Source organism: Sarcophilus harrisii, chromosome 2 (assembly GCF_902635505.1).
Source record: "Sarcophilus harrisii chromosome 2, mSarHar1.11, whole genome shotgun sequence".
In the NCBI taxonomy this organism is placed as follows: Eukaryota; Metazoa; Chordata; class Mammalia; order Dasyuromorphia; family Dasyuridae; genus Sarcophilus; species Sarcophilus harrisii.
Genome location: NC_045427.1, coordinates 341,042,409 through 341,058,063, shown reverse-complemented (window position 1 = coordinate 341,058,063; position 15,655 = coordinate 341,042,409). Strand labels below are relative to the sequence as shown.

At 32.8% G+C, this 15,655-nt stretch overlaps 1 protein-coding gene across 1 annotated transcript in view; it reads left to right on the top strand.

The window, feature by feature from the left end:
• The window catches only part of PYGL (glycogen phosphorylase L), a 114,097-nt gene that overhangs the window by 17,433 nt on the left and 81,009 nt on the right, over positions 1-15,655 (top strand). Inside the window, exon 3 of the mRNA XM_031952989.1 lies at positions 4,293-4,371. Coding sequence (XP_031808849.1) covers positions 4,293-4,371 — 79 coding nt within the window. The remainder of the gene's footprint in view (positions 1-4,292; positions 4,372-15,655) is intronic.

Genomic DNA, 15,655 nt, shown 5'->3' with positions numbered 1-15,655 from the left:
TAATTGCTAACTTTTATATTTTCCTTCATGTTTTCTTATATTTGTTACTTGTCCCCTTCTAATGAATTTGTTTTGCTTTTGGCCACTGCTTCCCTCAATCTACTTTTCTGTCTTCTATTCCCCTTTTCTTTTAACCCCATCTCTCCCACTGCCCTATTGTGTAAGATGACCTTTTGTGCTCCAATGTTTGTTTATTCTTCCCTCTTTGAAATAATTCAGATGAGAGTGAAGTTTGAGCATAGCCTTTTGTATCACTACCCCCATTGCCCTTTCCTTTGTATAAATTTTTCCTTCTATGCCTCATTCATGTCAAGCAATATTCATTCTTCCTTTCCTTTCTCCCTCTTTTAGCACATTCTTCTACTGAGGTCATCCAAACATAATAAAATCACATCCAGATCTTTTATTTAATAACATTTTCTCAAAGAGTTCTCATGATGATAAAGTTCTGCAGAATTACATGTATCTCCTCTTCACCTAAGAATGTAAATTGCATAAACCTTGTTTAGTCCCTTGTTATTTTTCCCTTGTGTTTACCTTTCTATGTTTTTCTTGAGTCTTGTTTTTAAATATCAAATTTCATATTCAGCTCTTGTCATTTCACTAGAAATATTTGAAAGTCTTATATTTCATTATATGTCAATTTCCCCCCACAGGATTATACTCCATTTTGTTAGGTAGGTTATTCCTGATTATAATTAGAGATTCTTTGCCTTTCAAAATATATTTCTAACCCCTCCGTTCCCTTAATGTGGTAGCTGCTAAATCTATGTGATCCTGATTTGGGCTCCTTTTTGTTGCCAGTGCTAGTACAATGGTGACCTTGGAGCTCTTTCTACTGAAGTCTCCTGCTTTGATATTCATATCCCTTACCATCCCTGTATGCTGAAATTATCCCCACTCCTACCACACCACTGACTGATAAGCCTCTGCTGAACTGCTGCTACTCTACACTGGTGTTCTGTTCCATCCCCATCCCAATGTCTTTCTATCTTTCTAAGCTAACATGGACTGGAAAAATGTCAACTTATTCTTTAAAAAATATTTGCAACTCTACTTTATCCCTAGTGATATATTTCAGGAACTCTTATGTAATTTGATCATATGCAAAGAAACAACTCCAAAATAAAACCAAAGTAGATGATTGTTTTATTTTTTAATTTAAGGAATAAGCCAAGTATCTCCATAACATAGTCCATTTAAAAAAAGGATTATTTCACTTGAAACTTCAAATCTACTATGTACAACTTGCTATTCCTTTAAAATATGCAACAAAATTATCATGTAAATTTCTTTTTCCCCTTTTTTCTTCTTTCACTCTCATCCTAGAGATAAGTACATTTAGACACAAATAGGTGTGTATGTGTATATATATATATACACATATAAATATCTATGGGTGTTCACACATGTATATATTGTATACAATTATACAGTTATAGTTTTCTATACATATTATTCTTTCTCTGGGTGAAGATATTATCTTTCTTCACATGTCCTTTATAATTAATTTGGATATTTCCAATAGTCAAAATTACATATTTGCTCAAATTTGTCCTTAAAGCAATATTGCTATAACTGTACACAGTATTCTTTTGGTTCTCCTCATTTCATTCTTTATTACTTCATGCAAATCTTTCCATGTTTTTCTAAAATTGAGTTCATCATTTCTTATAACACAGTAGTATTCTATCAATCATCTACAATTTATTCAACCATTCCCCAATTGATAGGCATTCCCTCCATTTAAATTCTTTGTCACCATAAAGAGAGGTGCCATAAATATTTTAGAACATATAGCTCCTTTTCCTTAATTTTTGGAAATAGAATTTGTATTCTGAATCAAATAGTTCAATAATTTTTTCTCATAATTCCAGATTGCTCTCCAGAATAGTTGGATCAGTTCACAATTTCAACAAAAATGAATTAGTACTCTAGCTTTTCCACATCCCTTCCAACATCTGATGCTTTCTTCTTCTCTCATTTTAGTTTGCTAATCCAGTAGACAAAATGGCATCTCAAAGTTGTTTTAATTTGTATTTCTCTAATCAATAATGATTTAATGATATTAAAATTATATATTTTAAACTATTATTCCCTTTGGTTGCTGTCTCTCCACTTGGGAAGATCAAATATTGTTTTCTGAGGCAATAACTTGTATCTTTTGATATCTTAATTATGATAATTAATTTTTCAGTTAAACTTTGCTAAGAAATGGCAATGTGATGATATGAAATAATTAGTAACATTTATTTTGTACTTTAATATTTATAAAGTGCTTTATATAAATTTTCTCATATTATCTTCACGGTAACTATGAAATAAATATTATAGATTTTTTTCCCATTTTCTAGTATTGGAAAGATTGTTATTTGCCTGTGGTAATCAACTAGTATGTGTCAATGACAGAATTTGAATTTACATCTGTTATGACTCCAAATTCATCACTCTTTACCTTATAATTTATGTGTTTTTATCATTTTTCTATTTTTTCAGCATCATCAACTTATTTAAATAGGTCAGGTTGTGTTATTTCAGTTGTGATCCCTATCTTCTCATTTCTCTCTTGCTTCTAATTTGATGCTGACTTTAATCTTTCTTCTAATTATTTGGTTTGACTACATAAAAATAGCTGATCAATATTTAACTTCCACATCACTGACTAATCTCAGAAATATAATCAGTCCTGTGCAACAAGAGAACTGTTCGGTTCTGCACACCTATATTGTATCTAGGATACATTGTGACATATTTAACTTGCATAAGACTGCTCCTCCATCTGGGTGGGGGAGGGGGTGAAGGGAGGGAGGGGAAAAGTCATAACAGAAGTGAGTGCAAGGAATAATGTTGTAAAAAAAATTACCCAGGCATGGGCTCTGTCAATAAAAAGTTATAATATAAATAAATAAATAAATAAATAAAAGAAATATAATCAATTACATTTTTACAGATGTTAATTAGGGTTATGATATCTAGAGCAATTGGATGCTCCTTTAACTGAAATATTCATCACATATAGGCATGAGGTTTCTATGTATTCTACAAGTCTTTTGCCTCTGGTTTTTTACTTCTTAGTCATATTTTTTTCTACTTTTGCCTTGAAGTTTCCAAATATTAAAGTATAACATGCATTTAGCTGAGAGATCTTAATAAGTTCTTAAAATTTCTTTACATCCAGATCCTCTGCAAAAGATATTTGTGTATTAGAAGTATGTCATAAAATGTTTCCTGTTGTCTTTGGTTATATAATAAACAAACTCCACTAATTGATTTGTCTTTCAAAGGAGAACCCAGGAATCAAGGATGTATGTCAAATTACTACAAGCTTTCCCTTTTTTATATCATAAATTCTCATCATATATACTTTATTAATTATTTTCTTTTTTCCTTGATGAGAATTAGGATTAAATATCATTAAATAAAAACTTAAATTACAAAATAAAAATCAGGTTTAAATATTATTTAAAATCGAATTAATTTTCTATCTATTCAGTAGCATTATTAATGCAAACCATGAAGTAATAGTAATAAAGTAATAAACCTGTTCTATCCTTGGAAAAGAAAAAGTTGCAGTAGGTATTCAGATAATAAAAGACTTCCATCAAACTAGTTTTCAGGTTTGTGGTTTGTTTTCCAAACTCCTTACCTAATTCCACTTTCTATTTAGGTATATAATGAAAATATCATTTCAGTTTCTGCCTCTAGCTAAACTTCTAGCTCCCCCCAAAATTTCTAAAAATTCATTCATTCTAATTTTATATGAACCTATATAACCTATATAGTAGGTCATTTATAATATCAGTGGAATTCCAAAACTTTGAATTGGGGCATCCAGTGGCATGAGAATCCCAATTCCACCTATCTATTCCATAGCAAGAAAAGGTAGGCATGACTAAAATTCCTTTCAACTTGTGGTACCTAAGGTTTCTTGTTTTCAAGTCAGAGCAGTAACTTACTGATCTTTTGGAAGCAAATATACCTCATTCTCTACCAAATGGAAAAGTAGGCTCCTTAAATATGAAGTGGTTATGAGAAGCTAACAGTTGTGTTACTTCATACTTTTTCATAACTTTCTTGATTATATAGACCAGACAAATGTCAGACTTGTCCTGGGCTTATAAAGACTTCCATATCATAATGATGTTTGTGTCTGAAGTGGCCTGAGATTTCAATGGTAAAGGAAAGTGCTCAAGTTGTTTTTTGGCTTAGCATTGAATGTGTTTGTGGTTCCTATCTCAGATATGACATTGCATTTGAAGCAGTAACCAATCTCATGTTTCCTTCCTTTTCAGCTTGGATTAGATATAGAGGAGCTAGAAGAAATTGAAGAAGATGCTGGGCTCGGTAATGGAGGTCTTGGGAGGCTTGCTGGTAAGTGACAGTTGATGGAGATTTGACATCAAATCTTTATAGCAGCTTGTGAAATTGGAATGTTGCTACCTTTATAAATGAATTCTATGCAATGGTGAAGAATGGTGAAGAAACTAGTTTACTCACCTTTAGGCAAAGTAAAACTTTAAACTTGGTTAAATGTGCCCGAATTTAGTACAATGAAACACAATTCTCAATAATAAACATTGAAGAAGAAAACTTGAACAAAAAGATATGGCTTTAAAAACCCTGTTAACAATATCCTACATATATACTTAGTTGTTTTATTAAAAGGGCCTTTTTTTAGGTCAAAATCTTTTCACCATTATTTATTTAGAGTTAGGAAATTAGTTTGTTTATTTTAAGTAATTTTATTTTATCTAGAAACTTAACATGTTGGGGTTTTGAAATTGTCAATAATAAATATTTTACTTAAACATTTGTGTACATTTTATTAACTTTAAATTGGCTGTCCACTCCTTTTAATAAATATTGACTATCATACCTACATTTAAAAAAATAATTAAAAATTAATTGATGTCTTTTTTCTGATATCACCACACTTTAAAAATTATACAAAACATATTTCCTTTTTAATCATATCATAAAAATGCAAGAAAAATAAAGAAAGTGAGAAAATTATACTTCGGTTTGCATTCCGAATTCATCAGTTTTCTCTTTATAGGTGGGTAGCATTTTATCATCAGGAGTCCTTTGGAATTGTCTCAAATCAGTATGTTAATTAGATTAACTAAGTTTCACAGTTGATCATCAGTATAACATTACTATTACTATACATGATAATCTGATATTTTTCACTTCATTTCAAATAAATCTTGCCAATTTTTTTCTTAAACTATCCCCGCTTCATCATTTCATATACCAGAATCATATGCCACAACTTGTTCAGTCATTCCTCAATTGAAGAGCATCTCCTTAATTTCTAATATTTTGCCACTATTAAAAATATATTTGTATATTTAGATAAACTTTTAAAACCCTCTGGACATAATTCCAGGTGGTTGTGCAGAATATTTGGACCAGTCTTCTACTCCACCAACAGTTTATTGTTGTACCTGGTTTCCCTCTTTCTGTCCAACATTTGTTATTTCTGATAGGTGCTAGTTGATATAATGGGATTGTTTTGATTTTCATTTCTCTAGTCAGTAATGATTAAGAGCATTTTTTCTGTGTAAATAGTTAGATTCAAGTACTGCCTTTCACTATTACCTCATGTTCCTCTACACTATAAAAATTCTTCCTTCTGTGCTTCTTTTATGTGAGAAAATTTTGTCCCATTCTACCTCTCCCTTTTTCCTCTTCCCAATACATCCCTCTTTCTCACTCCTACATTCTTATTTTGGAGCTCATTCTAATATAATGAATTCATATCTATGCCCTTTATCTATGTAGATGCCTTCTAACTATTTTAAAAATGATATTGTTCTTCTATTCTCTAGGAATGTACACATTGACAATGAGGTCAATACATACATTGCCAGAGGTAGCTCAGTGTTTGTAAGCTTCAAAGGAAAGTGTGGGAGAGGGCAGTTATTAGACTAACTACCAAATTGAAGCTCTACAGTCATTGTGCTGATGTTATTGTTGTATACCTATGAGACCTGGACCATGTATCAGTGCCATGCCAGGAAATTGAATCACTTCCATTTGAATTGTCTTAGAAAGATGCTGAAAATCACTAGGCAGTACAACATACCAGATCCTGAGGTCCCTTCTCCAACTAAACTGCAAAGCATTCAAACTCTACTGCAGAGAGCACAACTACACTGGCTTATCACAAAATTCAAATGCCAAGTGTATGATTGTGAAAAAGACTATTTTATGAAGAACTCACACAGGGCAAGGCCTCATAGGACTAGTGGTAAGAAAAAGTGATACAAGCTTTTTCTCTCAAGAATTTTAGAATTGGATGTATAACATGGGAAACATTGGCACAAGACCCCCCACCATGGCATGCCCTCTCAGAGGTGCTGTGTTCTATAAACAAAGCATTATTAAATTAGCTCAAAAGAAATGTAAGAAGAGCAAAGCTAGAGGATCCACCCCAAATGTTCATAGAGACCATTTGTGTCCAAACTGTGGCAGAGCATTCCTAACTCATATTGGTCAGATCATACATAATCAAACACACTAACTAGACTCTAACATAGTGAAGTCATTTTGGTCATCTTTGAGAATGAAAAACAACCAATCATCTTCCTATTTAGGAATATTTAATTTATTCTGTTCACATTCACAGTTATGATCTCTAAATGAATTTCCCTCTATTCCAGTTTTCCCATTTTCCCCTTTCTTTTTTTATCCTGTCCCACTTCAAAAATCAGTCTTCTCCTGATCACTGCCTACTCCAAAGCCCCTATCAACCACTTCCTGTTGGAATCTTTACAGTGTTAAGTCATTAGAGTTGATAGAGACAATAATTATCTAATTCAGCATGGTTCAGTATGATTGATCTGATCCTATGAGGAGATGTTATGGGCTAGAACTTGAAACAAGGTACTAAGTACAACTGATAGAAACAATGCTTGTGTTCACACATTTAGAGAGCTCATATAAGCAAGAAGTATTTAAGTACTCATTGGAGTTCACACATTTGGGAGATTTCAGGTTTAGTATGAGATATCCGAATTCGCATCTCCCTTGAAACTCTCAGGGCCAGAGAACACTCTGGGAGAAACCCACAATCCCACTGTCTCAGAAGAGATCATATATAAGAAACAGACAGAGGCTCTCTTGAGAATTGAGCTGAAAACATTGAGAGGGAAGCATCAAGTCAGTTCAGAAGAAGCCCTCTCTTGGAGGCGCAACCAGATTCACTTCATCTCACACAACTGTGGTGGCTGGGCTCCTACACTTCCCCCACTGAGACCAATGCTGGTCTGAAAGGCTCTCCAGAAAGTTGCCCATCCCCAGGCAAGGAGGTGCTGACTGGAGGCTGAAGAAAGCAGAGGCAGAAGCAAGGGACAATCTGCAAGAGCTCTTGGAACTGAGCTAACCAGGCCCAAGGAAAGAGATAAGAAATAAAAGATCTGAATTTTTAGCACCTGGCTGCGTTTGGAGTGATTATTTACTTTTAACTGAAATTAAGGCTGCCTCCAGAAAACCTCCCCCAGAAACCTTCCCTATCTTCCCCTCCTATCTTCTGTTGGGTAAGATAGATTTCTATACCCAACTACTGTGTGTATTTTTCCTTCTTTGAACTAATTCCAGTAACAGTGAGATTCAAATATTGCTATCACCTCATTTTTCCCTCCACTATAAAAGCTCCATAGATTTCCTTAGATTACTCTTTCTGTTGATCTTTTTATTCTTCTCTTGAGTCTAGTGTTTTAATGTCAAATTTTTCTATTCTGCTGTTATCTTTTCATTAGGCATTCTTGAAAGTCCTCCATTTCACTAATTGTCCATCTCCCCCCAATTGATTATACTGAGGTTTGCTCAGTAGGTTAGGCTTGGTTGTAATCCTAGCTCCTTTGTCTGCATTATCTTGTGTGATCCAAAAGTGGTTTCACAATATTTGAATTATTTCTTTCTAGCTGCTTGCAATATTTTCTCCTTGACCTGGGAGCTCTAGAATTTTGCTAACTTTTTCCTGCTAAAATTTTCATTTTGTTTATTTTTCCAGGAAGTAGACAGAGGAGTCTTTTAATTTCTATTTAACCTCTAAGTTCTAAGATATCAGGAGCAGTTTTTCTTTATAATTTCTAGAAAGGTAATATCTAGGTTCTTTTTTGAGGAAGTCCAATAATGCTTAAATTATCTTTCCTCAATTTATTTAACAGGTCAATTGTTTTTTCAATGAAATATTTCATGAGTTTTTTTTTCATTCTTTTGAACTTTGTTTTATTTTTTCTTGATATCTCATATAATCATTAGCTTCTTACTCCCCAATTCTAAAGGAAATATTTCCTTTAGTGAATTTTATATCTTCTTTTTCATTTGGCCTATTATGCTTTGAAAGAAGCTTTTTCTTCAATTTGTTGTACCACTTTTATAAGTAGGACAATTTTAAAGTTAGGCCAATTTTAAGATGACATTTTAGTAAGTATTTTTTTTTGCCTCTTTAAACAAGTTGTTAATTCTCTTTTCATAATTTTCTTGCATCATTCTCATTCCTTTTCCTAAATTTTACCCAATATTCTTATTTCTTTCATTTCTTCCAGGAATTTTTGTTGACCTTTGTGCAATTAGCATTTTTCTTTGAGGTTTTGTTTGTAATTGTTTCCACAGTGTTGTTGTTATCTGAGTTTAAATCTTGGTTTTTCCTACCAACATAGTAGCTATTTTATGGTCAAATTTTTATTGCTGCTCTTTGCTCAATTGCCCAGTCCTATTTATCGACTTTGAATTTTATGTTAAATTTCATCTCTGCTCATCTAGGGATGGGCTGGTATTGTGCCAGGATAGGCTTTTTGTTGCTTCTCTTTTTGAACTAGTTCTGGAGGCCTGCAAGTTTTCAGTACTCCCAAAGTGATGTTATTGTGGGAGAAAATTAGCCACTGTTCTACTAATCTGTACTCTGGTCTTTATCCCGGAAGGACCATTGTTCTCTTGCAGTCACAAGTACTCCCCGTGGCTCTGGAACTGTGACCAAGACCCCAGCTCCCTTAGACCCCAGCTCCCTTCTGAATGATAATAAGTGTTGGAATCTTTACAAAGTGTTAAGACATTGGAGTTGATAGAGACAATAATTATCTAATTTGGCATGGTTCAATATAATTTATTTGATCTTAGAAGGAGATATTTTGGGCCAGAACTTGAAACAAGGTATTAAGTACAACTGATAGAAGTCATGCTTGTGTTCACACCTTTAGAGAGCTCATAAGTATCTAAGTACTCAATGGAATTCACATGTTTGGGAGATTTCAGGGCTTAGTATGGCTTAGTATGGGATATCCTAATTCACACCTCCCTTAAGGCCAGAGAGCACTCTGGGAGATAACCCAGAATCCCTCTCTCTCCAGAAGGAGGAGTTAACCTTTGGGAGATCATATATACAGGAAGCTCTTAGAGTTTGGGAGAGTTTCTTGGGAACATTCCCAGAGGTCGGAGAGGAGCACTCTGGAAAGAATTTCTCCAGAACATTGACTGGGGTCAGAGAGGAGCACTCTGGAAGGAAGCCCACAAACCCTATCTTCGAGGCAAGAGAGATTTCATTGCATCTTCCATCTTGGTGCTGGCTGGAGGCTGAAGAAAGCAGAGGCAGAAGCCAAGGATAAAGCTGCAAGAGCTTTGCAGAGAGATAGGCCTCTAAGCTAACTGGGCTATATTGAAGGACACAATAAAAGATCTCAACTTGTATCAGCTGGTTGCAATTTTGGAACAAGAACTTCACAATAAGTGCTTTTCTCAGTCCTGGGATTGTGACCTATTATTGCTTATGGGCAACAGAGTTGCCAGTCAATACCAACTTCACCCAGTACCAGCAAGATTTTCTGTAAACTCTTTCTAATCCATTGTCTGATCTCTGGGCTAAGAGTTCCCAAAGCTGTTGCTACTGTGATTGCTGTCACAGTATTTTTATTATATTGACATAGCCTAGTTATGAAAGTAAATATTATTTTTAAGATTTTTTTCTTTAAAAAACACTTATAAATGAATCCATATAAAGCCTTTTATGTGCTTTGATTGGTTGGTCCCAAATATTACATTTTGTAATTACTTGAAAGAGAATTTCCATTGCTATTATTGCTAGTTAGATTTTGTTATTTTCTTATTAAAAATACACTTCATTTTTAAGGATTTATTCTGTAGCCTACAACTTCACTGATTATCTCACTATCTTTGCTATTTCCCCAAGGATTCTCCAAATAAGCCATCATATCATCAACAAATAGGGATAGTTACGTCAATTCTTTATCTAGCGTTGTGCCTTTAATTTCTTTTTCTTGTCTTATTTCTATTGCAAATGTTTCCTAGTACTATATAAAGTAATAATGGGCACAGTGGACCTCCTTGTTTTGGAAAAATATTCAATTGTATCCCCATTGAATGTGATGCTTGTTATTAATTTTAGATATATATTGCAAGAAAAAAACATTATGTATCTTTAATATTGTAGGATTTTTTAGCATAAGGAATGCTTTATTTATCAGATTTTATTTTCAGCACCTCTTCAGATAATTATATGGTTTTGGACCATATTGTTAAAAAGAAATACATTAATTGCTTTCCTAATGTTGACTAATTCTTGTAGCCTTAAGACTCCAATCCACTGTAATCATAATGAATAAATTGTTATAGTTGGCTTGGCAGAAATATACTTTAAAATTTTTATTTGACATTTTCTTATATTTATCTGTTATTTTAGTCTATTTTCTCCTGTGATTTATCCTTTCTTGGCTTAAGAATTAAGAAATTTTTACTTCATAAAAGTCTACTGATAGAGTGCTTTCTTTCTCAGTTTTTGCAAATAATTTTATATGTCTTTTGGTAATTCCTTTGAAAATATATTTTGTTTACTTTGTTAACTATCTTACAGGTTCATATAAAAATTTGCAAAATTAATTTTTAAAAATTTTGAGTTTCAAATACTTTCCTTCCTAACATTCCCCCATCCATTAAGAAGACAAGCAATATGATATCAGTTATAAATGTGAAGACATCCAAATTTATATTTATATATATAATATATATATATATTCTATGCTGCAAATAAATTAAATCATGAAAAAAAGAAAATTCTAAAAGTATACTTCAAGCTACACTCAGAGTTTATCAATTCTTTCTCTGGAGGCAGATAGCACTTTTAATCATTTGTCCTTTGGTATTGTCTTGGATTATTGTCTTGATCAGAGTAGCTAAATTTTTCACAGTTGATCATCCTTACAATATTGCTATTATTGTGTACAATGTTCTCCTGGTTCTGTTCACTTCATTTTGCATTAGTTAATATTAGTCCTTCCAAATTTTCCTGAAAGTGTCCCCCGTATCATTTCTTACAACATAACACTATATATATTTTATGAATAGATTCTTTCTCCTTTTCTTTTATCTATGAGATGCAGACTTATTGATGGTATTTCTGAATTAAAGAATATGCAATTTTATTGTCCTTTGGGACAAGTATCAAATTATTCTACAAAATGGTTGGATCTGTTTACAACCCCACCAGCAGTGCATTGGGATCCCAATTTTTCCACATTCCCTCCAGGATTTGTCATTTTTTTTTCTCTCTATGTTAGCTAATCCGATACGTATAAAGTAATCTCACAGTTGTTTTAATTCACCTTTCTCTGACCAATAATAATTTAGAGTATTTTTTTCATGTGACTATTAATAGCTTTAATTTCTTCTTCTACAGATTGCCTGTTCATATTCTTTAACCACTGGGGAATAGCTAATATTTTTATAAATTTGGATCAGTTCCTGATGTATTTAAGAAATGAAACCTTTATTGCACATTTTTAGCCTATATTAGATTGCTTGCTATCTTAGGGAGAGGGAAATTAAGGGAAAGAAGAAAAATTTGGAACACAAATCTTACAAAAATGAAGCTATATTTTTATGTATTTAGAAAAATAAAATACTATTGAGAAAAAAATTAATTTAAGAAAAAAAGAAAATGGATACTTAATTTATTACATAATAAAACTAAGGATGATTATGAGATAATATAGGAGAATTTTGTGTTAAGTTATTTGATTCAACATTCAAATTGATTTCTTATATTTTAACTTTATAGAAATTGATATGTATTATTTGAGATTTTTAGGAAGTTTATGATTTATTTGTTAAGTTCTCAGCTGTTTCTTTTTTCTATTTCTAGTAAAAAGCACTTTTGGAATTCAAAATCAAGAAAGAAATCAGGCTTAAGAAATCAGGCTTTTATCAGAGAAATTTACTGCAATTTTTCCCTATTTTTTTCCTCCAATTTTTTTTTGCATTAATTTTGTTTGTGAAAAAAAACTATTTTTATTTTTTAAATTTTTTTGAAAAATTTTTTCAAATATTTTTATTTTTTCAATTTCTTTTTTTCCTCTATAGCTAGCATTTCTAGAACAATACAACAGTGATAATAAATATCTTTGCCTGACCTTTTTGGGAAGGCTTCAAATTTATCCCAATTACAGATAATTCTTGTTCTTTATTTTCACTTGATACTACTTATAATTTCAAGAAAAAATCCCATTTATTCCTATTTCTAATATTTTTAGTAGGAATGAGTCACATTTTGTCAAAATATTTCTTTATCTATTAAGGTAATCATATGATTTTTGTTGTTTTGTTATTGATATGATCAAATACATCAAGCAGCTTAAAGTTTTTCTAATAATGAATCAGCTGTAAATTCCTGGTATAAATCCCACCTGGTCATAGTTTATGATCTTTGTGTATATTGGTATTTTCTCCTTGATAATATATTACTTAAAATTTTTGCATTGATATGCCTTAAGAAAATTGGCCCATGGTTTTTTTTTTCCTGTTTTTATTCTGCATGTGTTGGATATCAGAACCATATTTATGACACAGTTCCAAACTTCAGGTTTTTTTACCTATTGTTTTTAGAGTTTTTTCTAGGGGGCTGGAAGTTTTCAGTGTTTCCAAAATGGAATGATCTGAGGAAAACTATATATGGCTCTTCTCTTGGATTGCACTCTGTTCATTACCCATTAAGGGCCATTGATTCCTCAGGATCACAACTGATAATGTTCTTCAGGGTCCCTGCTTCCTCTTTACTGAAGGACTCTTCCCTGTGCTTGAGCTGTTACCCAAAAGAGTGTATAAGGAATAGAGCTGCTAAGTAGCATCCCATCCTTGTTGGAATCTTTACAAAATGTTAAGACATTGGAGTTGATAGAGACAATAATTATCTAATTTGGCATGGTTCAATATGATTGATTTGATCTTAGAAGGAGATATTTTGGGCCAGAACTTGAAGCAAGGTAATAAGTACAACTGATGGAAACAATGCTTGTGTTCATACCTTTAGAGAGCTCATAAGTATCTAAGTACTCAATGGAGTTCACAAGTTTGGGAGATTTCAGGGCTTAGAATGGCTTAATATGAGATATTCGAATTCACACCTCTCTTATGGCCAGAGAGCAGTCTGGGAGATAACCCAGAATCCCTCTCCCTCCAGAAGGCAGAGTTAACCTTTGGGAGATCATATATATACAGGAAGCTCTTAGAGCTTAGGAGAGTTTATTTGAAAGAGTTACTTGGGAGCATTCCCTGGAGTCCGAGCACTCTGGAAGAAAGCCTACAAGCCCTATCTTGAGGTAAGAGAGATTCATTGTATCTTCTACCTTGGTGCTGGATGGAGTCTAAAGGACAAACCTTTGGATTTGGATACATTTGGGCGGAGCTCTTAGAACCAAGCAGAGCTCTTAGAACCAAGTGGAGAGATAGGCCTCTGGGCTAACCGGGCTATATTGAAGGACACAATAAAATATCTGAACGCTTTATCACCTGGCTGTGTTTTGGAAAAAGAAACACCAACACATCCTAAATACAGCACTAGCACAGGAGACCCATGACATTTATCTTTTTATGAACTGTTGACAAGTCCCTTTATCATGGGGACATGAGAGCTCCCCAGACTGCTATTTCTGTCACCACTCCTGGTTCTGCCACTCCAGAACTGTATTTGAAGCATTTTTTAAAAGTTGTTTGGAGGGGAATATTGGGAGAACTTGGCTGAGTGCTTCTTTTACTTTAACTATCTTAGCTCCTTTCCCTGAAGTTTGCACTAATTATCCTTTAGTAGTCTAATAGAATTCTTATATAAATCCATCAAGACTAAATAATTTTTATTTATTTGGTAATTCTTTTATATCTATTTTCATTTTCCTTTCTGAGATTGTGTTACTTAGCATTACTAATTGGCATTCTGTTACTTTGTGTATTTTTGTATTTTTGAAAATACCAGACATATTACAAGACTTCATCTAGTTATTCATTGTGATCAATTTGTATTCATATCAAGGCTGTGAGAATGATCAGTGTTAGAAAACAGCCAATTATTAATAACAAAAACTCTCAAATCATCTGAACTAACGTAGAAAATTTGACAAAGTAAAACTCATATTTACACTAAAATTCTATAAAATATAAGCATAGATGAATTTTTTAAAAATATTCAATTAATTATGTGTGTCTATATGTATGTATAAATATATATAAAACATTTTTACAAAAAAAATACAATGTAAAATCAAAAACAAATATCATAGGCAATTGAGATACACTGGAAGCTTTTCCAATAAATATAGGATTAAAGCACAAATGTTTTTATCCCCTTTTGTTATATATAACTATATATTATAACTATATAAATATATAACTATATTTGTTGTAGTACTAAATATGTTAGCAATAGCAATAAGGCAAGAGATAGCAAAATCACAAGAAGAACATGAAGAGGAGATAAATGTTTGCTGATGACAGCATGATGGCTTCCCTGTTCCCCCAACTTTCCTTTATATTTGAAAACTCTTCATTTTATGTAGCCCTATTAAGTGAGAGGATGAAATTACTCACTTTCCTTCTTTCCTCTCTAATGGTTTACTTATCATTTATGTTTTCTCATAAGACCATCAAAGCAGAACAAAGCCACTTCTGACTATCTCACTTACATTTCTTCATGACCATTGAAGACATTAATATTCTGAGACTTATTTTCTTGTCCTCCTCCTTTGTCTTGTCATTACACTTCACATCTGTATCTCTGCTTTAAGATGTTCACTTTTATACCATCATGATGTTGCTAATTCAAACCTTGGCTATGCAAAACTTTTCCTGCCTCCTTCAGCCTCCTCTCCTCTCTGATTGGAGGGTGGAGCACTAAACTCCTCACAATGTCTTCATTTTATAAAGGGCAGAAATTGGACTTCCACCTAATACCACTTCCCATCTCCAGCTCTGCATAATTTCAGCTCTATATAAGAAGCTGCCCTTCCTCCATTGAGTAATCCCTGGTATCTCCCTATCCCTGCTTTCAGCTTCCTTTTTCTCTTGTCCTCTTCCAAAAGATTGAAAGTTCCTTGAGAACAGGAACACTCTTTCTTTTTATTTGTGTCCCTAGCACTTAGCACAGTATCTGACACATAATAGGTACTTAATAAATATTTATTGAAATTACTGAACAATTTGTTACCATATAGAACTTTCCAGTTTAAAAAACATATGTAGTTTTTTAAAAATCCTCTATCATTTCAAAGTGTTTATTCCATTCTAGCCTTTCATCAAGAATCTTGGAAATTTGCTAATTCATTAAATGCTCATTTTTCCCCCTGTAGGATTATAATTAATTTTGCCAAAT